We start from the raw sequence: 26,214 nt of genomic DNA, 5'->3' as shown, positions 1-26,214 counted from the left end.
TGAAGAATGCAAAGAAGTAGCAAAAAATGTGTGAAAAATAGAAGAATGACTTATTATAAAGCTGGACTAGTTAAAACAATGTAGTATTGTCTTAGAAATGAACTGATAGATTCATTACACAAAATAAAGATTAATAAACAGACCCACATCTAGCAGTGAGGTGGCGGAAAACATTTCAAATGGAAGAAGAAATACTGAATTGTTTAAAGAAATAATATTGGGAAAAGGGCCCTCCATTAGGAAAAGATAAAGTTAGAGCCTTACTTCATACCATATGTAAAAATAAGTTTTGATTCAATTAAACATAAAAAGAAAAACTAAACATTTTAGAAATACACAGGTGAATAATTTCAGAATTATGGTCCAAGAGAGATCTTTCAAACTAAAGAAAGAAACCCTAGAAGTCATATTTAAAAAAAAAAAAAAAAAGCAGATTTTCCAAGATAAAAACACTAGCCCTTGTGTATTTTTTAAAAAGACACTTCGTTAAAAATTAAAAGACAAACAAACTGACAAGACAAACTGGGATAAAGTATTAGTCACTTAAAACAGAAAAGTATTATGATAAGAAAAAAAAAAACACAAAAAAAATAATAAAAATAAGGAAATGAAGTGAGGCCCCCCAAGGAGGGACAGTGACGGTGAAGGAGGGGTTTGAAAGACTAGAAGGTAAGGAATTGATATATTAATAATATGGTTCAATATACTGAATCATGTCGGGGTGAGGAAGGAACCAAAGGAACCTGAGTTTAGGTTTTAGAACAAGGCAACTGAAGGAAAGGCAGAAACATTCCTAATGAGATAGGGGAGCAAAAAGAAATCAGTTTGGGTTTGGAGTAGATTGAATTGGAGTCCCTGTCGGGTAAACGCTAACATGGAAGCCCCTCTGGTTTAGTCTCACTAGGCAGATTCACTTGAGTTAACAGAAAACTAAATTAGACACTTTGTGGGAAATTAAATTATAAGATTTTGTTGTGTTTTTGTTTTGCTTTCTTTTCATTCTCTTTTTTTTATTTTGCTTTCTTTTTATTTTTATTGTCTCCTACTTGAATTGCTTTATTGAACCTTCCTTTGCAGACAAATAAGAATTTTATAATTGTTTGGATTTAAATGGTTATTTTCAAATTGCTTAAGGGTATTAGAAAACAACTTCTTTCCTTGCAATTTTTAAAATGTCCCTTTCTCATTGGTTACATGTTAATACATTCACACAACAAAATAATGCGCAACTGTTTAAAACAGGTTGTACTAAGAAATATTTCGTGAATGGAGCAACAGTCATGAAATACTCCTAAACAGAAAAAAAGGCAGGTTACAAAACAGGTGCACTCTGATTCTAATTTTCATAAAAATATGTATGCATCTGTGTATGCACAGGGAAAAATGGAAGGCAAAACAGCAAAATGTAATTATGTCTATCTCTAAATGTTGGGATTTGGGATAATTTTTAAAAACTGTCTTATTGTGTTTTTTATGTATTTGCTAAAATCAAAACAATGAATATTTAATACACTAGAGTTTAAAATTCAAAAAAAAGAAATCTCACATATCAATGTAACACAGTCTCACAGAAAAAATACGTACAAGCAATTCATGGAAGAAATTCAAATAGGTAATGGAATCTTACTATTTGTTTTGTTTCAGTTCCATCTATTCTTTGTTTCCTTTCTCCTGTTTTCTGCCTTCTTTTGCATTAAATGGATATTTTTTATGATTCTATTTGATTTCCTTTGTTTCTTAGCCAACTCTTTGGGGTTTTTGGTTTTATTTTAGTGGTTGCTTTAGGCTTTACAGTATACAACTTTATCATAGTTTACCTTCAGGTGACATTAGACTTCATCATGTATAGTCTAAGAATCTTACATTGTATACTTCCATCCTCCCTCCTTTATAGTATTTTCATACAATTACTTATATAAATGTTATAAACCCTATAATACATTGGTGTGGTTTTTTTTTTTTTTTTTTTTTTTTTCCTATTTTTGGTTCTTTGTATGCACTGAGCTTCTGGAATCTGTGGGTTTCTAGTTTTTATTCCATTTTGAAAAAAAAATTACTACTATTTCTTCAAGTATTTTTTCTGTTTGCCCTCACTCCTTAGTCCACATATATTAGTGTTTCTGGAAATTATTCCACAAAGTTCTCTGATTTTTTTTCATAGTTTTGTTTAAAAAATGCTTTTTTTCTATGTTCTTCATTTTGGAGAATGTATATTGCATTGCAATGCCTGTAAGTCCACTAAAGTTTTTTCTTGTTCCAAATCTGCCATTAATCTCATCCAGTGATTTTTTTCTCTCTTACATTGTAGTTTTCATCAGTAGAAGTTCAACTGGGTTTTTTTAGACCTCCATGTGTCTACTTAACTTTTGGAACATATAATTTTAATAACTGTTTTAATGTCCTTGTCTGATAATTCTAATATCTGCAGCAATTTTGTATCAGTTTCAATGGGTTTATTTTTCTTGTCTCTTTGAACCATAGTTTCCTGCTTCTTTGCATGCCTAGTAATCTTTGATTAGATGCTAGGCATTAGGAATGCTATCTAGTTGGTGCTGGATACTTTTGTACTCCTATAAACATTCTTAAACTTTGCTCTGGGACACAGGTAAATTACTTGAAAACTATTTGATTCCTTTGGATCTTGCTTTAATATTTGCTAGGCAGAACTGGAACAGCATTTAGCTCAAGGCTAGTTATTCTCCACTACTGAGGTAAAACTCTTCTGCATACTCTATACAATGCCCAAGTGAATCATGAAGTTTTCCAACCTGGATGGTGGGAAAACCCTAATTTTGTGACTGGCACTTTTCTCTCTAGTCCTCTCAGATAATTCTTTCATGGCCTCAGTTTCCTTACATGCAAGAGCTGATCAGTAGCAGCTGAATATTCACAGGGCTTCCTCTCCAGATCTCCAGAACCCTCTGCCTGAGTAAGTCTTTCCTCTCTGGCACTTTGTTCTGCAAATTCTAGCCACCTTGGACTCCCAGGCTCAGTACAGCCTCCATAACTCAGGACTGCCAGGCTCTTCCCAGGTTCCTATGCTGTGGCCTGGAAACTTTCTCACAACAGGAGGCTGCAGCAATCCTGATTTACCATTAATGGTGTGAGATCAAGGTAGGGAAAATATATAGCTGAATCAGACCACGTCTATTGCTATGGACCCACAGCAGCTTGTTTGGTTGGCTAAAATACAAAGCCGAAGGTGGGCTTTATTAAGTGAAGTTGAAATGCCAGACTTTTTTGGTGTACCATAGACGAAGGGATCTAAAGACTCAAGGAGACTGAAATGTTAGAGTAGATTTGGTCTGTCTGACCTCACCCAACCCAAGAGGATCCAGAGGCACACATTTCTCTACAGTTACGAGAAATAAATATGCGAGAGGAACCTCAGCATCCTTGAACTCTTCTCTGGAGGCCACAAATTACAGTTGGAATTTCTGTGCTACCATCTAACTAGGGTCCCTAAATGCAGTGAAGATGGTGAGATCCCAGGGTTGCAGGGGCCAGGTGGCAGCACTTAATTGCCAAAGGCATGGTGGATGTGGTTACTGTGAAGGACAGAGAGTCAAAGCAGTGATCAGAGTAGACCGGTTCACCAAGATCTTTGGTGTTGACTCTAAGAAGCCCTGTTTCTCTGATTGAGCCATGATGGATACATGTTTCTGTCTGGGTTGATAAAGCTTAGCAATAAAAATAAACCACCATCTGAGTAAGGCAAAAAGCCAGATTCCTCAATGTAATATAAAATGCAAACAGTACTAAACACATTATTGGATCTATATGGTACTCATATTCCCAAAGATCAGTGCTTCTTAAAGTAGATTTACTTTGCTTTAAAAAAAAAAAGTGTCCTAAACTATAACTAATTTGTTATTGGTAAAAAATTCTAAAAAACGTTTTCAACTCCATAGTTATTACTCTCTCAATAGTATCAGTTATTATAAATAATCTAATATCCAGGTCAGTGCTACTGTACTCAAGGTTTTAAAACTTATACCACCTGTGATTATGGGAGACTGTTTCCATTATTGATACATAAGCCATCACAAGATGGTTCACTGAATCTTTCAAAAAATCATCTAATCAGAGCTATCTAATCTGATTTTTAATTGGCATCCAGCATAATATAGAACCTGTTATAGTTTAATGTAAGGAAGACAATTATCTCAATCATAGGAGACACTAAGCACAGATTTAAAAAAAAAAAATCTACCCCAGTAATGTGAAAATACATACTCTTTATGTATGTCGCTAGTTTTCAGCATTTGGAAAGGCACTTATAAAACATTATGGTAAACACACACACACACACACACACACACACACACACACACACACAGCGTTTCCCCTCTTCCCCTCCCTCTCACATTGTATTCACCAGCCTACAAAGGGAGGCCTCCCTCACAAAGTGCCCACAGTGGCCTGCTGCTCCCCTCTCTTGCTCTTCCCCAACAGAGCCTTCGCCCTCCCGCACATCAATCACTCCGGCGGACACCGTACAGCTCTCCTTCATCTCGCTGTGTGTGTGTGTAAGCGCAGAACGATAAAAAGAAGGAGCTGCAGCAGGGCTCCGGACGGCCTTGTGCTTGGGAGCCCTGCAGAGGAAAGCTGCTGCCAGGAGAGCAATGGCAGCACCAAAACGCTCCAGCAGCCGGGGCCACGCACGCCTGTCCTCAGCCAGCCAGGCCTGCAGGGCGAATGCAGCGGCTGCACAGACCCTGGAGCCATGGGCCCAGAACTGCTGCTTCTCACTCTCCTGAGGGACACTCTCCTTTCACAGAGGGCAGCTCACTGTGTGGTCTTCACGGAAGGCGTTGCGGGGAGGGCAGGCCAGTGTGTCCCCCGGGAATGAACTAGAAAACTCACGGCTGCATCTTTAGTTGACACCTCCAGGAAGAAAAACACATAAATAGCACAGACAACAAAAGCAGGAGCTTTTATTTTAAAAATCACTGAAATCAAGACTTCGAGCCATTCTAGTGCTAAGTCCCAGGACAGGGTACTTTGCTTTCTAGGTCTTCCTTTCCTCTTTCCTTGCACAAGGTCTCATACGTCATCTGGAAAACCTCAGTTCCATTTTGTGGGCCCTGGGGAACCACGAAGGGCTTAAAGAAGGGGAGTGACACAGTCCGGCGGACACTTTACATACCACCCATGGCCTCTGTGTGTGTGGAGAACAGACTGGAGAAGAGCCAGAGTTTTGGCACACAGATCTGTTAGGAGGTTACTACATGAGATACCAGGCAAGGACCTGCCCTAGAATGGTGGCTCAAGGCAGAGAGAAGAGAGGGGCAGCTGCATACAAATAAAATGAGTCACGGCCGGGCACAGGGGCTCAGACCTGTAATCCCAGCACTTTGGGAGGCCAAGGTGGGCGGATCACGAGGTCAGGAGTTCGAGACCAGCCTGACCAACATGGTGAAACTCTGTCTCTACCAAAAACGCAAAAATTAGCTGGGTGTGGTGGCACACATGCCCAGCCACTGTAATCCCAGCTACAGGCGGCTGAGGCAAGAGAATCGCTTGAACCCAGGTGGCGGAGGTTGCAGTGAGCCAAGATCGTACCATTGCACTCCAGCCTGGGCAACAGAGTGAGACTCTGTCTCAAAATAATAATAATAGTAATAATAACAAAATGAGTCACAAAGAGAGAGCTTGTGAATAAGCATGATGGGTGAGGAAGGAGAAGGATGTCTGAGTGACTCCCCAGTTTCTAGACTGGGTGGGCGGTGGTGTCACCAACTGAGACAGAAAATACAAAGGGACAAGAAGATGAGGTTGAAAGAATGTAAGTCATGTGAGATATATATATATATATATATATATATATATACACTTAGAAAAGACAGACAATGACCACACAGACTACAGTCGGCTGGAAAAAAAGGAGGATTTGGGAGTCAGAGAGCTTTGGATTCAAGTCCTAGCTCATTACTTAAGGTGTAGAAGCCTTGGCCTCACTTTAAAAACCTTTTTTAAAAAACTATTTTAAACTTTAAAAACTCTTAAAAAAAAGAGTAGGAAAACCAATCTTGCCAGGACTGTTGTGAAGGTGAGGACACACAGGTCCCACTCGATGAATGGTTGCCATCATTGTTGACAGTATTTTCTTTGGTATTATTCTGGATAGAAGATCTTCGGTCACATTTCCAAAAACTCTGTGGTGATGGTTCCTGTTAAGTGTCAACTCAGCTAGACCACAGTACCCAGATATGTGGTCAAACACTAGTTTGGATGTCGCTGTGAAGGTATTTTTGTAGATGAGATTAAGTTCTAAGCCAGCAGACTCTGAACAAAGCAGATGACCCTCCATAATGCAGGTGGACCGCGTCCAGTCAGTGGAAAGAAGAGAAAAGGACAGATCTCCTCCAGGGAGGAGGGAATTCCGCCTGGCGCCTCCCTTCAGGCTAAAGCTGCAGCCTCAGCTCTGTGTCCAGCCTGCGAGCCAGCACTACAGACTTTCAAACTGCCTGTTCCCACAACCGTGTGAGCCAATCCTTTAAAATAAATAAATCTCTCTATATACATACACACACATATATGTTATAATCTAGATATTTATATATACGTGTGTGAATGCGTGTGTATACCTATCTGTATCTCTCTCTATCTGTATATCTCCCATTGGTTATGTTTTTCTAGAGCACCCCAATAGATCTTTATACTGTAGATTTTCCCGGCATCTATTGTGAATGCCTTTACTTCTCATGAAGCCAAAGCCGAGACTATCTCAATGGTCATGATTCAGAGAGTGAGTTTTTGCTAATGAATCAAGATTGTACTGTTGTGGTCAACACGACAGAAGAACATTCTTATGGTACAGACAACAAACTACCCAGCAAAACCCACACAGTCCGTCTGCAGCGCGGAACTGCCTCTGGGAAGTGACTGTCCAGAGAGGCAGTGCCTGCCACGGGTCCACGGGTTCCTAGATGGGGCCTCAGGACAAGCTCTCCTGAATGGCTTGAAAGGCAAGCAATGAATGTCATTTTCGGACCAAGCAAATTAAACTGCTAGGGTTCCTTTTCTGTTCTCTATTCCCTGTCACTGACTTGCAGCAGATCTCACAGCCCTAGGAAACACTGCGGCCCTCGGGTGGAAGGAGCCAGGTCCCTAAGTCCCTCTGTGAAGGATTCAATCACAGGCCATGCCTGACCTGGACAAGGGCCAGACTAGCCTTGCCCTAATGGAGCCACTGAAAGTCAGGGGGTAGTACGAGCAGTTAGTGTCACCCTAATGATATCCTAACCTCCCTACATAAGGCAAGGAAGTCAGTCAAGCCACATGATCCCCTTCCCCTCTGCCTGGGGCCTGGGAGAAAATTTGTCCATGGGAGGTCAGTGCTGCCCACCTCCCAGAGAGCAGGCTGGCCCTGCTCCAACCACTGTGGCAGGGCTGGGGAGCAAGCGCTCTGAACACTCCGCTCCAGTAGGTCCAACTGCTGCGATGTCCCTCTACTGGGATGAGTCCTGAGACCGCGGCCTGCTCCCCTGGCTTCCCTGGGACACTCCTCAGCCGCCACCATAAGGGGTCCTAATTCCTCGTCCGCTCTAAGCTTATGCATCCTGCGTGGTAAAATGCCCAGCCCCGTGAGATTCCCGATGCTGGGGCCGGGGCCGGGGGTGGCACGCGGGGGTGACCGGGTGATGGACGTCATTCCTCTCTTGTCTTTTCGTCCACACACCCACTCTGCGGAAGGCGGCTTTCCTTTGTTTAGAGAGCTTAATCTGTCTGCACCGCGAAGGTGGGTGTGGACGGAGGAGGCAGCTGTCCCCGTGTCACTGAAGGCAGCGCAGTCACCACACTGCATACCCCGAGGACGTCAATCCCACAGTCACCTATTCACTGCATTTCCCCTCGGCACCAAGAGCCAGCTTCAAAATAATCCAGCAAGGGGCTGGGGGGGAAGGTAGGGAGATAGTGACAAAACAAGATGGACCAGATGCTGACATCTGTTGAAGCCAGATGAGGGGTACACAGGGGTTCATGACAGCAGTCTCTTTACTTTTATGTATGTTTGAAAGTTCTAAATAAAAATATTTTTCTAAAAGGAAATTCCTTACATGAGCCGAAATACAGCAGAAGAGGAGCCTCAGCTGACTCTCAGGTCACTCCTGTCTTCTCTGATACCATTTTAGGGCGTCATGGTTACTCCCACGAAAGAAGAGGTGTTTTCAATAGACAAATGTGGGTTATTTTTCTATTCCCATTAATATTTACTACATGTCATTATCTCCAAGTCTAATCACTTAAAGAGGAGATTTTAAATAATTGATTAATATAAAAGAAGAAAAATGCCACGCTGTCTGTTTCATTATCTATCAAAACCCGGAAAACCTCTTCCTCTAGTCCTGACACGGACACATACATATATTAATGCATACACTGAGAAGAACAGGCATACAAATCAATAGACACAAATCTGCTTAGGGTATTTTTCCGAGGGAAAAACCATCCTCCTCTCCATCTCCCGCGTGGCCTGCTCCTCAGCACAATGCCACAGCGATTCAAATAACTCTCTTTATTTTACTCACAGAATTTTAGGGTTCCCCCCAAAACACAAAACTCTAACATTTCTTGAACGCTGATAAAATATGTTCTGTTTGTGTGATCATACGTATGCATGCATAGTGCATAAACAGGCTTTAATGTCTAGAGGAAACGCATGCATCCACACTTTTTTTTTTTTTTGAGATGGACTCTCTCTCTGTTGCCCAGGCTGGAATGCCATGGTGTGGCGCGATCTCAGCTCACTGCAACCTCTGCCTCCCAGGTTCAAGCGATTCTCCTGCCTCAGTCTCCCCAGTAGCTGGGATTACAGATGCTCGCCACCATGTTCTGGCTAATTTTTGTAATTTTAGTAGAGATGGGGTTTCATCATGTTGGCCAGGCTGGTCTCGAGCTCCTGACCTCGTGTCCGCCCGCCTCGGCATCCCAAAGTGCTGGGATTACAGGTCTGAGCCACCGTGCCAAGCCGCATCCACACTTTTAAAATGCCGTTGTTGGCCGGGCGCAGTGGCTCACACCTGTAATCCCAGCACTTTGGGAGGCCAAAGTGGGTGGATCATGAGGTCAGGAGTTCAACACCAGCCTGGCCAAGATGGTGAAACCCCGTCTCTACTAAAAACACACAAAAATTATCTGGGCGTGGTGGCAGGCGCCTGTAATCCCAGCTATTCAGGAGGCTGAGGCAGAGAATCATTTAAACCCGGGAGGCGGAGGTTGCAGTGAGCCAAGATCATGCCACTGCACTCCAGCCTAGGTGACAGAGCGAGACTCCGTCTCAAAAAAAAAAGAAAAGTCCTTGGTTCACGCTCGGTCCTTGCAGCAGGACACCAAAACAAAACAAACACAAAGAGGATGCTCTTGAAGCATCTCAGCAAGACACCAAGCGGCACTCTCAGAAGCACCTCCTGCAAGAAACAGCGCTTCTCATGAGCCCATCAGCCTTCAGCAGTGAGATTTTATCAAGCTCTGCTTCCTACTGCCTGAAAAAAACCTACAATTCTCTTCGCCATTGCCTCCAACCTGCTCACACATCTGAAGGTGGAACCCTGCTCCGAGGCCACCTGGAGACACAGGTGCCACTTACCACGAGGGAGAGGGGCCTCTTCCAGGAGACGACACCTATGAGTCCGGACAGCAGCACCTGGAAGGGCAAAAAGTACAGGAAGGTGAGATGCTTCCAGAACCTTTCATGGGCAATCAAAACACGGTGAACCGTTTGAACCTGGAGAAGGACGCGTGGAACACAGCACGCACTCGGTGGTGGGGCTACATGAGCTGCATTGTCACAGCTTGCACCCACTCTGACAGGCACACTGGTCTCTCAGGGCACCAGGGCACTCCGGAGGGGTCCCTTTGTACACTGCACGAGGTGGCCCAAGAGTGACAGGCTTTCTGAAACACCCCACCCTGGTCCTCGACGTGATTTGGCTGTGCTAGGCACACGCCTGTAATCCTAGCTACTCGGGAGGCTGAGGCACGAGAATCACTTGAACCTGGGAGGCGAAGGTTGCAGTGAGCCAAGATCACACCACTGTACTCCAGCCTGCGAGGCAGAGTGAGACTCCATCTCAAAAAAAAAAAAAAATCACAGAGAACACTATTTGGGGAAAAGGCAAAGGCAACCCCACCCACGCGCCACCGGGCCACCTGCCACGGCTGCATGGGCCCCAGGCACAGCAGACCCTGGAGGCTCCTTCTCCCCTCTACACACTGGGCTCCCCTGACGCACGCCCTTCTCTCTCCTTCTCCCCTCCACACGCTGGGCTCCCCTGACGCACGCCCTTCTCTCTCCTTCTCCCCTCCACACGCTGGGCTCCCCTGACGCACGCCCTTCTCTCTCCTTCTCCCCTCCACACGCTGGGCTCCCCTGACGCACGCCCTTCTCTCTCCTTCTCCCCTCCACACGCTGGGCTCCCCTGACGCACGCCCTTCTCTCTCCTTCTCCCCTCCACACACTGGGCTCCCCGACGCACGCCCTTCTCTCCCCTACAGCCCCTGCGAGCCCCTCCCCTTCACTCATCACAGCTTCCCACCTCACCCAAACATAGGCAGTGTCTTCTGATGAGGCTCCTGAACTTTCTAGGCCCTGACTCCAAGCAGCCTACTCCTTTCCCAGGCCAAGTCCTGTCCTTGACCTTGCCTGGGGTCCCACCAGAAGTCACCCCCGCTCTCCTGCCTCCTCCTTACTGTCCTGATCACATAAATATGCTGTGACTTCTGTCCCTCAGAAGAACCACTGCTTAGCCCTGTGTCCAGCTCCTGGCCTGCCTGTCTCCTGGGCAGCCTCCCGAGTACAGGTACCCTGAGGATGACACTGGCTCTGATCCCTACATTCCTGATTTCCTGGTGTCCAGGAAGGGCCAACTGATCATGGAGACACAGTCACTTCCCACCCACTACCATCTATCTGGTTTCAGCTCCACAACTCCAAGGAAATGTCTCCCAAGGTTCCCCAGCAGTCATTGAGTGCAACAGACAAAGCTCGGTCCCCATCACCTGGCTGAGGGCTGAGGCTCCCTCCCATCTGGGCTCCTGCGGCTCCTCACTCCCCTGCGGTTCTTCCCACTTCCCAAGGGGCTGCTCTCCTCCACAGTCTCCCTCCTGGCCTCCTCCCTCTCCCCAGCCTCTTCCTGGTTTCCCAGGACCTGTGTCTCCTGAGCCTGTTGTCTCCCCTCCCCAGGGCTCTGTGGTGGCTGTCCTGAGGCTCCTCGAGCATCATCCACTGGTGTCTGCACAGGTGATTTTCAGCCCAGGGCTTTGCCATGGCCATGGCATCACACCATCCACAGGCTCCGCTCCTGGCATCTGTCCAACCCAACATGTCCAAAAATGCAGCTGCAGCCTCCACCTGGGAAGCCCACACGTTCTCTTGTAACCTCTGCTCTCCACAAGAGTACCCCTTCTTCCTGGTCACTCAAGCCCAAATCCTAGAGACCCTTCCTCTCCCTCACCCCCACGTCCAACCGGGAGGCTAAGGCTCGTTCAACAGGGCAGCATGTGAGAAGGCGAATTACAAGGAAGGTGTTTGTAGACCAGGTCTCCTGTGAAGACAAATCGCTCACACTTGCCACAGTGGGCACGAGCCAGGCATCCAGGCACTGGCCGGAAGGGCTTGGCTGCATGGCCCCCGGGACTCCAAAAGCACTGGTCAGACCCCGGAGGAGCGCATGGTGCTGACAAACTCACAAGGTCCCCTTGGTCACAGACTGCAGTTCACCCTCAGCCACCTCCGCAGGGGCAGAACCAGGTCTCAGACACAGCAGCCTCTATCACATCCAGCACCACGCTAGTCCAGTCTCAAAAACATCTGGCCACAAAACAATAAAACAACAAAAACATGGACCAAAGCGAGCGCACCAGGGCCCTGCTCCCAAGACTCTCACGTGTGTACTTTTTCTGCAACGCACACAAGTCCTCCAAACACAGCCACCGGCGACAGCCTTTATTTACAGTCATTTCCCACCTCCCGGCTCCGCTCTCATGGCCGTGCACCCAGCTCCTTGCCTTGCAGTCCAGTTTCAACCCTACGGAAATCCTTGACCAGTACCTCTCCCGTCTCTCTGGGGCTGCGTCTCACTAACTCTCCTTCCGAATGCCCCGAAACCTCTCTCTTGCCTTCTGTGCCCAAGACTTGAACCAGTGGGCACAGCATGTTCCCATGTCATCTCACAGTCAGAGGACACCGGCCTTTCTCGGACGGAGCTGACCATTCCCGCCAGAGCTCTCACCATCGTTTCATGCTTGACGTTTCAGACCCTGACTTCACTCCTCCACCCCCACCTTCTTTTGGTGAATTCAAAATTTTGACCATAACGCCATCATGTTTTGAGCTCATGGTACAGGTCAGGGGCTACTCCGTCACAAAGCAGGATCCATTCTTCTGCTCAGCACCCTCCATTTCCTGGATCGTCTCTCTCGCCTCTGCCAGCACGCTCCTGTTTCACTTGCCGGATGACAGCCTTGTCCACTCGCTCTTGTCTCCACCTCCTCCCTCCCCACTGAAGCCATCCCGGACGCCTCCGCCAAACAAACTGCATCTCCCTGGCCTGACAATTTAGACCACAAAGCTAGGCCCTGATTTTCCAGTACTGGAGGCACCTCCCTTGGTGGCCCCACTCCTGTCCAGGCCACTCTGGGCACCTCCAGGGAGGCTGGGAAGGGAGGAAACTGCACAGCAGCCACTGTGTGACTCACACACAAGCCACAGAGCTCTGTGGGCTGTCTCCCCTCCACACCCAACCTCCGAGACAGCCCCCATCTTCCCGCACTCCCTTCCTGTCGCCCCAGCCCTCTCGGCCCCAGCCTCAGCCCCCGACTCTTCTTATCCCTCCGGTTGAGGGCCACGTTCCAGGGCTCTGGCTCTAACACTGCTGTCTCCCTAGGATGAAACTTCCAAAAGTGTTTGGAGCATGTTTCTCCTCATGCTCCAAACTGGCCTCACCCAGACTAAGCCTGGACAGACGGTGAGAAGAAACATCCCCCAGAAACTGGCGCCTTCTACTTCCCATGTCTACCAGATGAACTCTTACCCGTTCTTCAACCACGGCCCCGCCCTCCTCACTCATGAAGAGCCTAGGAATTCAAGAGAACAGGGGGCCCAGCAGATCCCCAAACTACCACCAGAGTCCTGCAGCCATTTTAATAAACTCAGATACGGGCCGGGCACAGTGGCTCACGCCTGTAATCCCAGCACTTTGGGAGGCCGAGGCGGGGGGATCACCTGAGGTTGGGAGTTCGAGACCAGCCTCAACATGGAGAAACCCCATCTCTACTAAAAATACAAAATTATCCAGGCGTGGTGGTGCAGGCCTGTAATCCCAGCTACTCGGGAGGCTGAGGCAGGAGAATCACTTGAACTTGACAGGCAGAGGTTGCGGTGAGCTGAGATCACGCCATTGCACTCCAGCCTGGGCAACAAGAGTGGAACTCTGTCTCAAAAATAAATAAATAAATAGATAAATAAATAAATAAATAAATTCAGAACGCCTTGACCTCTTCTCAGCTGAAGTGTATTAAACTATCAAATTTCTATAGTGACTAAGTTGCTTGTAGCAGGAATTTCACTGAAAGTACATAAACCTCCAAATCGTAGGCACTGCTCCACCGACTTCTAAGCCTGAAGGAAGTTAATATTGCTTTTATCTTAAGCTACAGGGAGAGGTCTTGACCTTCCCCATTCCCATAAGCAAAGCTATCATTCCACAAATCCCCTCACAGAATTTGACTTTCAACAAACACAGGTGACTCGCTCACTGAAGACGATGTGCATTTCCAAATATCATTAATAACTACAACTAGGAATGGATCAAATTCTCCCACACAAAGCAAAAGAATAAAGCCACTAAACTTAGTGTGGCAGGCAGAATTCTAAAATGACCTCCGGCCTTATAGAATGCTCTCCGTGAGCAAGAATATGATGGGCTGTCACTCTTGTGGTCTTCCCCCAGGGGCACGTTCGAATGACGTGGCCCCAGCAACACTCCGGTTGCAGCCTTGTGAAACCTGGTCAGGTGACTCTTATATGGGAGGGGGGCAGGGAAACGCTGGGTAGAGAAGGGTGGGGTGCCTGGCGAGGGCTCCACCCTCAGGCCTATGCCCATGGACCTAAGTGAGAACAGGCACTCCTGTTTTCATGCCCAAATGTTGCATCTTCCAAGACCACTCTGGCCCCCCATGCCCCCCATCCTATGCCCATAAAAATCGGAGACTATAGGGGGCACGGACACAAGCAGCTGGATGTTGAAAGGAGCAGAAGAGCACACCGACAGACACCAGCAGATGCTGGCAGGCCACTGACGGCGGGATGATGCAGAATTTGGTCGGAGGCAGTCAGAGGAGAGTCCAGCCACTGGCTGGCCCGACTCCAGGGGAGGACCACCTTCCCACTCCATCCCCCTTTGGCTCCCTATCCACTTCACTGAGAGCTACCTCCAGCACTCAATTAAACTTTGCACCCATCCTCCAAGCCCATGTGTGATCTGATTTTTCCTGCACACTAGGGCAAGAACCAGGATACAGAAAGCCCTCTGTCCTTGTGATAAGGCAGAGGGTCTAATGGAGCTGATTAACACAAGCCACCTGCAGACAGCAAAACTGAAAAGGCGCACCGTAACATAACACACACCCACTGTGGCCTTGGGACCTGCACTCACTCAACCCTAGAGGCTGCTGTGGAGTCAGAGCCCCAGAACGCTCCCCACAACCTACCCACCTGCGTGGTTTGAACAGCGGGGCACCGAAGAAGCGAACCACACCCCTGTCACGCCCTGTGAGGGGATAAGGGAACTCTTCCAGTTTCAACTCTACTAAGCAAGGTCCAGACTCCTAACCCAAGAAAACTATGAGGTATTAAGTGAGTGTTGTGTCAAGCTGCGAAGTGTATGGTCATTTGCTACACAGCAACAGAAAACAATTGTCATGGACTAAATGTATGTGACCCCCCAAAATGCAGATGTTGAATCCCCAGCCTCCAGGGTAATGGTATTTGAAGATGGGGCATCTAGGAGGTGACTAGGATTAGACTGGGTCATGAGGATGACGCCTTCACAATGGGACTCGTAGGGAAGAAGGTGAGCTCTCACGCTCTCTGCACACACACAGTGAGGAAGACCATTAAGAGTGCAAGTCACGGCCGGGCGCGGTGGCTCACGCCTGTAATCCCAGCACTTTGGGAGGCCGAGGCAGGCAGATCACAAGGTCAGGAGTTCAAGACCATCCTGGCCAACATGGTGAAACCCCATCTCTACTAAAAATACCAAAAATTAGCTGACCATGGTGGCATGAGCCTGTAGTCCCAGCTACTCGGGGGGCTGAGGCAGGAGAATGGTGTGAACCCGGGAGGCAGAGCTTGCAGTGAGCAGAGATTGTGCCACTGCACTCCAGCCTGGGCGACAAAGCGAGACTCCGTCTCAAAAAAAAAAAAAAGTGCAAGTCAGGAAGGAGCCCTCACTCTCACCAGAAACCAAGCATGCTGACACCCTGATTTCAGACTCTCCAGGTTCACCAATTGCAAGAAAATAAATTTCTGTTAGGTCACCCAGTCTATGCTATTTTGTTATGGCAGCCTAAGTAGACTAAGACACTATGACATCCCGAGTGGGACATTGGACTGTTGTTCCAAAACATCTGCTTTCTCCCCAGACCTCTCCAGGAGGGGCAGCACAGGCTTCCCTCCCCACACCACTCCCCGATACCGGGAACACTGACACAGCTCCAAACACCAGCGCTTGAGCGCTTGGAAGTGTCTGTGCATGCATTCCTTGCTGCTCATCAGTGAGCTTCTGTGGACCCAGGTTGGAAAACTTTTCCCTAGAGAGGCATAGTTCTGCCAGTAATGGGGATGCACCCAGGATCTGGAAACACTGTGATCCTTGAGGGCCTCAGCTCACAGCACAGTAGAAACCCCAGGCCAAGCCCCTACCTGGCAGTGGGCACCGGGCTCAGTCTCAGTGCTATGGTGGGCACTCATGCTCAGGGCAAGTCCCTTCTCCAGCCACACGCCACATGGTGCTGCTCCCTGTCATTGCAACTGCAGCCACCTGCCACTCTGGCCTCAGTTTATTATCTGTTTGTTTGTTTGTTTGGGACTGGGACACTGGATTATTTTTTCAAAACATCTGCTTTCTCCCCAGACCTCTCCAGGAGGGGCAGTGCAGACTTCACTCCCCACACCCCTCCCCAGTACCGGAAACACTCACACAGGTCCAAATACCAAGGCCAAATAGATCGGGAAAGGCATGATAGTGCTCAGGGAGAGGAGGCTTAACCCTAATGAGGGAGGGTCTGCTGAATGGCTTGAGGGAGGCTTTTCACGGCCCAGGTGCTGGAGCGCCTCCTCTCTGGAGAGAGCTGTTCTGGCCCACTGGAGACCAAGGGCGGTTGATGTAAAAGAAGCTCAGAGCCCCTGCTCTGAAACCTCTCAAAAACTGTTTTTGCTCAATTCCAGCTACCAGCAAGGACTATGTTGCACGTTCTGACATCTCAGTAATGCTGTAGGTTGATTTTGCACCACTCTCATGAGAAAAAGGGTCATGAACCTAGTTAGCCATGAAATTACCGCAGCACGAAACCTTCCTCTGTTTAATTTATAGGTATCATTATTCAGAGTCCACAGTTCACAAAGAATATAGAGAAACCGAGAGGGTTGGGGAAGCGTAACACAGAATTACACAGCTGTGGGGAAAAAGCCAAACAGATTGAAAAGGCATCATATGGCTCAGGGAGAGAAGGCTGAACCTTGCGAGCACCAGGAGTTGTCACAAGGACACCAACTCACTCTTTTCTCCACTTCCCCACCCAGCCGAATAGAGGCAAGAGATAAAATTAGAACAGAGACAGAACTTCCTGCTGTTGAAGCCGATGACAGGGGATAACAGGCTGCCAGGAAATAATGGCATCCTTAGAGTCAAAGACCTGCCCATTTGATTGGTACCCTGCCTGGACACAGAGGCCTGGAATAAATTAGCTCTTTAAATCCTGTCCTCTCACACTGAAAAGTGATTTGACTTCCTAAAATCAAGAATGTTCTTCAGATAATAAAGTCTGGTCCAAAGGCAAATGATAGTGAAGCAAGTCCTTCTACAACACAGTTTTGAAAGCCAAGTAAATTACTTTCACAAAACATATGGCAGATGGTTGCCCAATAGCTACAGTGATATCAATTTACCACTAAGAAGCCAGCATTCACTGTGTCTGCAGAAAGCATTGTTGTTGCAAACACACAGCAAATAATATTCTGAGTCCACCAACCCCCCATCTTCCAAACCTCCTGGACTGCAGCTCTGTGCAATATTCTTCCTATAGCCTCCTGGACCAGCTGATCTTCCTACTTCACCCTCCCTCAATTCTCCTTGCTTTGGGTGTGGCTTTCTTTCTCTGGGTCTTGCTGGGGCCACAGAAGGCTCGCTGAGGCATGCAGGCCTCCACCATCTGTCTCTACCTTTGAGGACACACTCACTGCTACCCCCACCCTGTCCATGCTTTCTGCCCCCTCTCCTTGGGGCAACTTCCAACTCACCATTCCCTCTCCCAGCCTTTCATCCCAGACTGTGGTCCAAACATCCTCCACACCATTTCCCTTCAGGGACTGCACCAACACATCACACTCATAATGTCCCTGAGAAAAGTTACCTTTCTTCTCAACCTACTGATAGAGAAAGAACTCTGCAGCTTTCATTGTCTTCTCAAGCAGAAGCAAAACTATAAAGTGATGACAAAGATCATCTCATGAAAGAAAAAAAACTCCATTAGTGTTAAAGCGTTTTAAAATATTCTAAATAACTCATGAGTCAAAAGCAACTGAAAGGTGAAATACACCATGGTCTGTTCTGAGGCAAAGCACGCTTCTTTGATGCACATTCTCTCCTAAGTGCCTAGTAACAAACTCATTTGTCCTGGGCCTGCCCTTTTAGATGCTGCTTTCTCTTACAGGTGTCTACTCTGACATGAGGGTAGCCAGCTGCTGGATTTTGTTATTTAGTGGGTTATTAGGTAGCACATGTATTATTATAATACATTTCTACTCTGACATGAGGGTAGCCAGCTGCTGGATTTTGTTATTTAGCGGGTTATTAGGTAGCACATGTATTATTATAATACATTTAGAAATACTTTTAGTTTAAAAATTTCAAAATAATGTTTCCTTTGTAATAGTTATATTTCATGCTTTTAAAAACCTTATTCTAAGAAGGGATCCACAGGCTTCACTAGAGTGTCACGCCAAAAGTTATGACCCCACCCCCTGCCAATTAAAGTTCCTTTAGAGCAGATCTTTTGGTGATAAACTCCCATTTTTGGTGTATCTGTAAGTAGCTTACTTCACCTTGATACTTGAAAAATAGTTACGCTGGAAACACCCAAGGTTGACAGTTGTCTCTCAACAGTGCGAAACTATTATTCCACTGTTTTCTCGCTTCCATCGTTGCAGCCGAAAGTCAGCTGTCCTCATTCTCTAAAGACTTTTGAGATCACCTCCTTGCCTTTAGTATTCTGAACTTTTTGCATGGCATGTTAGGTGTGGATTTCTTTTTAATCTTCTTTGAGCGACACTGCGCTACTGAATCTGTGTATTTATATTTTTCATTAGTTCTGGAAATTGTGTAGCTAATATTGCTTCAAATATTGTATCTTCGCCATTCTCATTGCCAGGGATTCCGATAGCTGTGTGTTTGTCCCTCACATTCCATCCTCCAAATGTCTTAGTTTTTCTTCCACATATTCCCTACACATGTCACACATGACTTCATTCTGGTTACTTTCTTTAGCTGTATCTTCCAGATCATCAATTCTCTCTGTACTGTGTCTAATCAGCTGTTGAACTATATAACTGCACTTGTTTAGAAAACTTCAGTGATAATATCTCAAATATCTAGAAATTCTGCTTTATTTCCAAATGTAACTATTTATTTCAAATAGTTCCTTGTTGTGTGCTCATCTATATGACTGTTGATAATTACTGTAAATATTTCATACACTAATGTTCTAGATCCCAAGACACGTTGTCCCAGGAGGGTATCAAAGTCTGCCCTTTGCTGCCTCACTGTGACTTGCTTTCGCTGATGCTTGAGCGCTTGGAAGTGTTTGTGCGTGTGTTCCTTGCTGCTCGTCAGTGAGCTTCTGTGGACCCAGGTTGGAAAACTTATCCCTCGAGAGGCATAGTTCTGCCAGTAACAGGAATGCACCCAGGATCTGGAAACACTGTGATCCTTGAGGGCCTCAGCTCACAGCACAGTAGAAACCCCAGGCCAAGCCCCTACCTGGCAGTGGGCACCGGGCTCAGCCGCAGTGCTATGGTGGGCACTCATGCTCAGGGCAAGTCCCTTCTCCAGCCACACGCGACCCAATGCTGCTCCCTGTCATTGTGACTCCAGTCACCTGCCACTCTGGCGTCAGTTCATTATTTGTTTGTTTGGGAGTAGGGCAGTGGACCTTGAAGATCTGCAATGCTTCAAGGAGCATGTCCTTTGTGGTGTATAGTTGTCCTATAGAAGCAGCATCCTTCAAAGTGCCTACTCAGCCAAAATGCCAGAATCAGAAGGAAATCCCCCAATCCTGCTGTTTTTAATGGGCACAGAAGTACACCAATAAAGCAATGAATAGAGGCCATTTTTATTTTTTAAAAGTTAACTAATGTTATAAGCTATCAAAATATGAAACTTAATTTAGCTAATAAAATTATTCTTTATAAATTCCAAAGTATTCCACATGCCATATTATTTATTTACTCTTTTAGCCCCAGCAACTATGTTTCTCAAATCACTTTACTTTCAAAAAAACAAAATGTTATCCCAAATTATTCTTTCCATTCATTTTCCCCTGGAAAAAAATATTACTCCTATCCAAAGCCTTTCTAATTCAGTAGCTTTCCTACAGGCTGGTAAGAAACTGTAAAACAAGGATTCCATTCACAAAAGCAAAAAAATTAAAAACTATCCAAGAATTAACTTCATGATAAATGTATAAGGTTTTTTAAAAGACAACTACAAAACTCTACTGAGACATAGGAAGGAAGATTTTTAGTAAATGGACATATATACCATGTTCCCAAATGAGGAAACCTAAAGATAATAAAAATGTTAATTTCTCAAGATCAGGAGATCGAGATCATCCTGGCTAACATGGTGAAACCCCGTCTCTACTAAAAAATACAAAAAACTAGCCGGGCGAGGTGGCGAGCGCCTGTAGTCCCAACTACTCGGGAGGCTGAGGCAGGAGAATGGCGTAAACCCGGAAGGCGGAGCTTGCAGTGAGCTGAGATCCGGCCACTGCACTCCAGCCTGGGTGGCAGAGTGAGACTCCGTCTCAAAAAAAAAAAAAAAAAAAAAAATTTCTCTATATTCATAAATTAATTTAGTGAAATCTCAATCAAAATCCCAATGGGATTCTTTGAAGGTTGACAAAATGATTCGAAAATTTATCTGAAGGAAAAACATGTGACAGTAGAGAAGAAACAATGTCACTGAACTATGTAGAGGGAAAGAAGTTTACATATTACTGGACACAATTTTCATCCCTTCATTATTTTAAGTTAAAAATTCCCAGGAACAAAAACAGTTTAGAAAGCCACAAGAGTTAGAAGTGGCTCAAGAACAAACAGACATGTAAAGAACAGAATATAATGCCCAGAAACAGACTTAGGCATATATTAGGGTTTAAAAAAATTAGTTTTTAAATTGTGGCAAAATACACATACATGATATTTACCATTTAACCATCTTTAAGTGTACACTCAGTGGCACTGAGTCCATTCACCTTGTGCAAACATTCTCCTCATCCATCTCCAGAAAACCTTTCATCTTGCAAAATTAAAACTTTGTATCCATTAATTTACACTGATTCCCCATTCCCTCCCCTACTCTACCCCCTCGCAACCACCATTTTCCTTTCTGTCTCTATATGAGAGGAATCATAATTTTATCCTTTTGTGACAGGTTTCTATCACTTAGGATAATGTTTTCAAGGTTCATCCATATGTAGCATGTGTCAGAATCTCCTTCCTTTTTAAGTCTAATAGTATTCTGTACGTATAGACCACATTCTGTTGAGCCACCCATCTACAGATGGATGATTGGGTGGCTTCTACCTTTCAGCTAGGAGGATAATGCTTCTATGAACATGGCTGTGCAAATACGTTTTTGAGACCCTTCTTTCAGTTCTTCTGGGTATGTACCCAGAAGTGAAATTGCTGGATCATATGGTAGTCCTATTTGTAACAATACAGAGTGGAAAACAGTATAAACCTCCCCAATAATTACAAAAAGAATTACCATTTGGCTATTATTTTTTCTAACAGTCATTCTAATGGGTAGGAAGTGGTAGTCATTTTGATTTTTTCTTTTTTCTTTTCTTTTTTTTTTTTTTTGAGATAGTTTGACTCTCACCTAGGCTGGAGTGCAGTGACGTGATCACTGCACTTTCAACCTTCTGGGCTCAAGCAATCCTCCCCCTCAGCCTCCTGAGTAGTTGGGACAACAGGGGCATGCCACCACACCCAGCTAGTTTTCGTTTTTTTTTTTTTTTTTTTTTTTAAGAGATGGGGGTTTCGCCATGTTACCCAGGCTGGTCTTGAACTCCTGGGCTCCTGCGATCCTCCTGCCTGGGCCTCCCAAAGTGCTGGGATTACAGGTGTGAGCCACCGCGCCAGCCATTGTTGTGATTTTTATTTGCATCTCCTTAATGATTAGTGATGCTGAGCATCTTTTTATGTGCTTATCAGACACCTGTATCTCTTCTGTGGAGAAAGGCCTAGTCAAGTCTTTTGCCTATCTTTGAAGCTTTCCTCCCAGCTTTATTGAGGTATGACTGACAAATAAAAATTGTATATAAAATGTACAGTACAACATGATTCTGATATACATATACTCTGAAACAATACCACAATCAAGTTAACCATAACCATCACCTCACTAGTTACCATTTCTTCTGAGTGTCTGATAAGAACATATAAAATCTCTTTCAGAAAATTTCAAATATACAGCACATTATTAAGTATAGTCACCATGCTGTACATTACGTCTCCAGAATGTATTTCTTTTATAACTGAAAGTTTATACCCTTTGACCAACACCTCCCCTTCCCCCTCTCTCCTCCAGCCCCACGCAACTACCCTTCTCCTCTCTGTTACCATGAGTTTGACTTTTTTTTAAGATTCTGTGGACAAGTGAGATTATTCAGTATTTGTCTTTCTGTGTCTGGCTAATTTAACTTAGCATAATGTCCTCTAGGTTCCTCCAAGTTGCCAAAAATTCTTTGCCCGTTTTTGAATTGAGTTGTTTACTTTTCTGTTGTTGAGTTTTAGGAGTTTTCTATATATTCTGGATAATAATTTCTCATGAAATATGTGATTTTCCAGTACTTTCTCCCATTCTGTGGGTTGCCTATTTACTCTATTAATAGTGTCCTTTGTTGCACACGTTTTTAATTTTGATGAAGTCCAGTTTGCCTACTTTTCTTCTGTTGCCTATGCCTTCGGCATCATATCCAAGAAATCACTGCCAAACCTAGGGTTGTAAAGCTTTTCCCCTAAGCTTCCTTCTAAGAGTTTTATAATTTTAGCTCTTATGTTTAGGTCTTTAATCCATTTTGAGTTAATTTTTACATAGGATGTTACTTAAGGGTTCAACTTCATTTTTTTTTTTTTTTTTTGCATGTGAACACATTAAATTAGTTTTTACAATTTAATTTATATAATTTAGTTATACAAGGAATGACATAGTAACTGATGGGGGGAAAGGCTATTCAGTAAATGGTTCTGAGATAATTGTTAAATGTAAATAAATAAGCAGATAGAGAGATTAAAATTAGTTTCCTCCCACAAACCAAAATACATTACAAGATGACTAAAATATTAAATGTAAAATAATTAACCACCCAGGTTACTGGCTAAAACTCACAAAAAGGCAACTGCTCCTCAAAAAAATTTACCGAGAGGCCAGGCACGGCGGGTGGCTCATACCTGTAATCCCAACACTTTGGGAGGCCGAGGTGGGTGGATCACTTGAGGTCAGGAGTTCAAGGACAGCCTGGCCAACATGGTGAAACTTGTCTCCACTAAAAACACAAAAATTAGCCAGACATAGTTGTATGTGCCTGTAGTCCCAGCTACTCAGGAGGCTGAGGCAGGAGAATCTCTTGAACCCAGGAGACAGAGGTTGCAGTGAGCCGAGATTACACCATTGCACTCCAGCCTGAGCAACAGAGTGAGACTCCATCTTAAAAAAAGAAAAAAGAATTTACTCAGAAAAACACCTTACAAGTAACCAATAAAATGCAAAGTGAAATAAGAGGTCCCTTGCTGCCTGTCAAGCTAGCAGTGGTTAGAAAGAACAGCGGTCCTCACTCACAGGGCTGTAGAGACTGTACATCAAGAGGCAACGTTGTCAATTGGCAAAAAGTATAATAAAGTAAGCATGGGCTCTATGCAAATAAATCCAAAACCCAGGATGACAAAGAGAACTTGCTAAATTACTACAATTGATCCCCCAAAAGACCAAAACACTAACTGTTCCCATAAACACCAATAAATTGGAAATATGGTTAAACAGCTGCAGGCAAAGTCTTCGAAAACTTCTAAGTACAAAGATTTCCAAAGCTGTTTAAATTTTTTGGAGCACAGAAGGACAAAAAGGCGGAACTTCCAAATTCTCTTTATAAAGGTCAATATAACAATCACAACCCTGTAAAACATCACAAAAATAAGGAATAGACCAATGGCTTTTCAATAGAAGTACATTGTTTTTGTTTTATTTTTTCATGTGCTGGATCAATATTTAATGAATTTCCCCCATGTATCAGGCACTGTTGGGCTCTTTCAGATATTTAACTGCTTCCCCCTCATAATTTATTTGGCAAAAGTTACATTAAGTTATTCCCTCTCCTCACAAAGCGGGACTCTCCCTGACTTCAAGGGCCAACATCCAAACAAAACCAAACATGAAAGACAGAGACTCAAAAACGTAGCATTCCTCATCTACTACACATACTAGATATAAACACCCAAATTCAAATGCTAAAAACTCATAGGACAGTGCATTAAAATGATAATTTTACTGGTACATCATTTTTAAACAAAAGGTTAGAAAACAGAATTCAGCAGTACATTTAAAAGAATACAGAACATAGGGGGCTCATGTCAGGAATGAAATGATGGTTCTGCATATTAATGTGACAAAAATGAAAAATTTGATCATTCAGTAGATGCATGGAAGACATCCAATTTTCTCTTTTAAAAAAGAACTCTTAGGGCTGGGTGCAGTGGCTCACACCTGTAATCCCAGCACTTTGGGAGGCCGACGCAGGTGGGGCACTTGAGGTCAGGAGTTCTAGACCAGCCTGGCCAACATGGTAAAACCCTCTCTCTGCTAAAACTACAAAAATTAGCTGAGTGTGGTGGCACATGGCTGTAGTCCCAGCTACTCGGGAGGCTGAGGCAGGACAATTACTTAAACCCGGGAAATGGAGGTTGCAATGAGCCAAGATCACGCCACTGCACTCCAGCCTGGGTGACAGAGCGAGATTCCACCTCAAAAATAAAATAAAATAAAACAAAATGATTCTGAAAATATTCATGTGGTATGCAGAATTACGAGATGGCCCCCAAGGTCCCCACTCCCTGGTGTACATGCCCCATATAATCCTCTCCCATGTGCGGTGGGTGGGACTGTGAATAGGTATGTGATTAGGTTACGCTGCCTGACAGTGGTGGATGGGAGGTCCCAAATTAGTTTGCTGTTGAGTTCATCAAAAGGGAAGTTCTCTTGGGTGTGCCTGACCTAATCAGGCAAGCCCTTTGGTTCTGGGCCCTTGGTGAAGTCCCATTTTGAGGTGTAAGAAGTTCTGCTGCTGGCCTTGAAGAAGTGGGCTGCTGTGTGGTGAGATGCCTCTAAGAGCTGAGAGCTTCCCCACCCACAGCTTGCAAGGAAGCAGGGCTGAGTCACACAACCCCCCAAAATGAATTCTGCCAACAGCCTGAAGGAGTTTGGAAGTGGATCTTTCCCTCGTCAAGCCTCTGGATGAAGATGCTTCCAGCCTCACCAGGATTTCAGCCCGCAGACCTTGAGGACAGGACCCAACTAAAACATTCCAGAGTCCCACCCCTTAGAAACTCTGAAATAATAAGGTTGAGCTGTTGGAACCTGCTATGCGTGTGGCAATCTGCCACATAAAAATAGAAAACTAATGTATCTAGCTAATAAAACTAAAAAGGAAAAGTAAAAGAAAGTTATAAACATTGGAAAGAAGAAGCAAAATCATCACTATTTGAAAATAATGTAATCACCTAACTGGAAAACCCAACGGAACTGATTCAGAAGAATAAGAAACCATAAGAGCCAGGCGTGGTGGCTCACACCTGTAATCCCAGCACTTTGGGAGGCCAAGGCGGGCAGATCACAAGGTCAAGAGATTGAGACCATCCTGGCCAATATGGTGAAACCCCATCTCTACTAAAAATACAAAAATTAGCCGGGCGTGGTGGCGTGTGCCTGTAGTCCCAGCTACTCGGTAGGCTGAGGCAGGAAAATTGCTTGAACCTGGGAGGCAGAGGTTGCAGTGAGCCAATATTGTGCCACTGCACTCCAGCCTGGAGACAGAGCGAGACTCCATTCCCCTCCACCCCCAAAAATAAAAAAGAAAGAAAAAGAAACCATAAGAAAATTCAGTATGTTATCTGGTTACAAAATCAGTATGTTGAAAATCATAATACTATACATAGTTGTCCCTTGAACAAGAGGGGTGTTAGCAGTGCCAACTTCCTGTGCAGTCAAAAATCTAGGTATAATCTTTTGATTCCCCCAAAACGTAACTGGTAATAGCCTACCGTTGACGTGAAGTCTTACCAATCACATAAACAGTTGATTAACACACATTTTGGATGTCATATGTATTATATGCTGTATTCTTACAATAAAGTAAGTTAGAGAAAAGAAAATGCTATTAAGAAAGTCATAAGGAAGAGAAAACAGATTTTACTATTCATTAAATGGAAGTGGATCATCATTAAGGCCTTCATGCTTGTCATCTTCCTGTTGAGTAGGCCCAGGAAGAGGAAGAGGAAGAGGAGGCCTTAGTCTTGCCGTTTCAGGGTGGCAGAGGTGGAAGAAAATCCACGTATAAGTGGACCCACGCTGTTTAAACGCATGTTGTTCAAAGTCAACAGGGTCAATATTTATTGTGCCCTGAATATATGCCAGATATACTTACTAAGTTTTT

General features: G+C 45.0%; 1 protein-coding gene across 5 annotated transcripts in view; it reads right to left on the bottom strand.

Moving 5' to 3' along the window:
• The window catches only part of ENTREP2 (endosomal transmembrane epsin interactor 2), a 446,665-nt gene that overhangs the window by 241,689 nt on the left and 178,762 nt on the right, over positions 1–26,214 (bottom strand). For all 5 annotated transcript variants that reach the window (XM_005559031.5, XM_045397159.3, XM_005559032.5 and 2 more), the window contains exon 2: positions 9,593–9,649. In XM_005559031.5, the coding sequence (XP_005559088.4) occupies positions 9,593–9,649 (57 nt within the window). The remainder of the gene's footprint in view (positions 1–9,592; positions 9,650–26,214) is intronic.

Source organism: Macaca fascicularis, chromosome 7 (assembly GCF_037993035.2).
Source record: "Macaca fascicularis isolate 582-1 chromosome 7, T2T-MFA8v1.1".
Classification (NCBI taxonomy): Eukaryota; Metazoa; Chordata; class Mammalia; order Primates; family Cercopithecidae; genus Macaca; species Macaca fascicularis.
Note: the sequence above shows the minus strand (reverse complement) of the source record. Positions and strands in the feature narration are given on the sequence as shown.